This window comes from Nematolebias whitei, chromosome 10, assembly GCF_014905685.2.
Source record: "Nematolebias whitei isolate Nwh7 chromosome 10, NemWhi1, whole genome shotgun sequence".
Lineage (NCBI taxonomy): Eukaryota > Metazoa > Chordata > Actinopteri > Cyprinodontiformes > Rivulidae > Nematolebias > Nematolebias whitei.
The window spans coordinates 37,448,145-37,450,588 of NC_056507.1; the positions used below are offsets into that span (position 1 = coordinate 37,448,145).

Consider the following 2,444-nt stretch of genomic DNA (forward strand, 5'->3'; position numbering starts at 1 on the left):
TTACTCCAAAGTGGAACAAACCAGTTCTGCTTGTGATAAGATGGTCTCTTTGGTACGCCCCTCCTCCATTGTTGTCTTTGTTGCAACCAGCTGAATTTTCAGAAAAGCAAATGTACATCAGAGTTTAGCAGACAGACTGCAGCTTTGCAGCAGCTAACACATGAGCTGGTTCTTGCCAGACTAAAACAGCTCTTACTCTCAGGTGAAGGTTTCATGCTTCTTTTACTGCAATCTGGCAAGCAATTTGCAGTGCAATTCATGCCTGCATGCAATAAGTTTAAATTTCAGCTTTAAGGCAATTGAACTGATTTTTCCCTTTCAAAGGAGGAATTTAAAACGCCTCTCTGGTCACAAATAGCAATCCATAACAGCCATTGTTTAATATTTTATAATTAATGAATAGAAATAGAAAATGCATAGGTAAAATAATAAAATGGGCACAACATGCTTTGTTAAAAAGACAATACAATTATGATTACTTAAATACTGAGTAGATTGCATATGTGTCGAGGAAAAAGAAATGGTAAATAGACTGTACTTATATAGCGCCTTTCTATCTTATTTCAAGATACTCAAAGCGCTTTACACTACAATCTGTGCCTCATTTATCCATTCATACAGCACTAGATCTAAAAAAAAGAAAAAGCTAATTGAACAAATCCTTCTAATGAGACAAATCAGTGCTTTAGATCACATTCATATATGGGACACACATCAGAGGCTATGAGGGGTCCAGTGTCTTGCCCAGGGACAATTCGGCATGTGACTGCTGGAGGATTCGGACACCCAACTCTCGCATTGGAGGATGACTGCTCTAACCACTCAGCCACAGCCGCACCGAAAGGTATTTTTATTTATTTTTTCCGTTTATGATGCCATGTTATGATGCCATGCCATAAAGTACCACCAACTTTTTTTAACTTGCAATGTAGGATGTAATTTTTCCGCTCCCCCCCAGTTCCTGTAAAATATGATGCATGCACTCCTTTCTACTCCAGACCTTGATAAATATAGGCTGATGAGAGTAAATTGCAGTCTGGCTTCACCGCATGAGGCTGACAAACAGCTTTAATTCCTTAGGGCTTCATGGACAACAAAAGATGGAATATAAACACCAAGGGGTATTAAACGTATCTGCAATAAAACACTGAACAAATACCCCACTGTGTTTTACAGATGGAATTGCATTTGTGGGGGTTTGCGATAGCTGGCTGCTGAGCGTATACATGGTGAATGAATGCATGAGTGTTGGTGGAGGTGTTTGTGTGAGTTTGTGTGTGTGTGTGTGTGTGTTTATGATCCTCACCTGCCCTCCAGGACACACCAGCCACAGTAAGGATCCCTCAGTGCCACGCAGGACTGGCAGTCTGTCTTTTGGAGGCACGTCTGCACCGGCACTTTGGTGATCTGGAGAATTACAAAGTGGAATGTGATCAACAGTGCACCTCAGGGGAGACGATGTACAAAACAGGAGGCATTTAAGGAACGGCTAGAAATGTCTCCAGGTTTTTAGGAGGTGTACAAAGCAAGGAGCAAAACAAGTTTTGCACATGGTCATGTTCAATTACTGAAACAATTTACTCAGTGCAAAAAGTAAATGCTTGCTGTGTTGAGTTGTGGAATATAAGTACCTATAATTACCTCATAAGCACTTCTATTAGATGTTACTTTAGGTTGTCTGTATTCTTCAAACTAACTGCTTGTGTGATTGCCTAATTACATATGAAAACCAACAAACAGCTTGTGTGTTTGGAAATAGAAAAAGTAGCCAAGGTTCTAGTTGAATTTGTTATACATCCTGTTCATTATTTTTAAGCCAAATTTGATACAAATATTTAACACTCTGAATGTCTTCCAAGACAGAGAGTCTAAAAATATTATCCATATTTAAATGTTTTCACATCTTGGCTGTCTAAAAGAGAGTTGGCATTTAACTGCGTTTGACTGAGCCCGACAAAGATATGAACACTTTATTCTTCCAACACAGTTAAACATCATACCATTAAAAAAAGTTTGGTTCCAGTACAAGACACCCTTTAACCCTACTTTAATTATTTATTTATTTAGATGTTGCAATGTCCTAAACAACTGAATTAAGTTTGTGTCTTGAACTTTTTGGAATTAAACAAAGTGAAAATAAATCTTTCATCCTCATCAGCCATGGGGCTATGGCAGTGTTTTAATACACACACGCACGCACGCGCGTGCACACACACACACACATATATATACACACACACACACATATATATATATATATACACACACACACACACACATTTATATACACACACACACATACTGTATATATACACACACACACACACATATACACACACACACACACACATATATATACACACACACACATATATATACACACACACACACACACATACACACACACACATATATATACACACACACACACACACACACACACA

General features: G+C 38.5%; 1 protein-coding gene across 1 annotated transcript in view; it reads right to left on the reverse strand.

Annotated features, from left to right (window-relative positions):
* Positions 1-2,444, reverse strand: part of plxnb2b (plexin b2b) — a gene marked incomplete in the record, with an annotated part of 234,589 nt that overhangs the window by 90,870 nt on the left and 141,275 nt on the right. Inside the window, 1 exon segment of the mRNA XM_037683644.1 lies at positions 1,307-1,407. Within this exon segment, the coding sequence (XP_037539572.1) occupies positions 1,307-1,407 (101 nt within the window).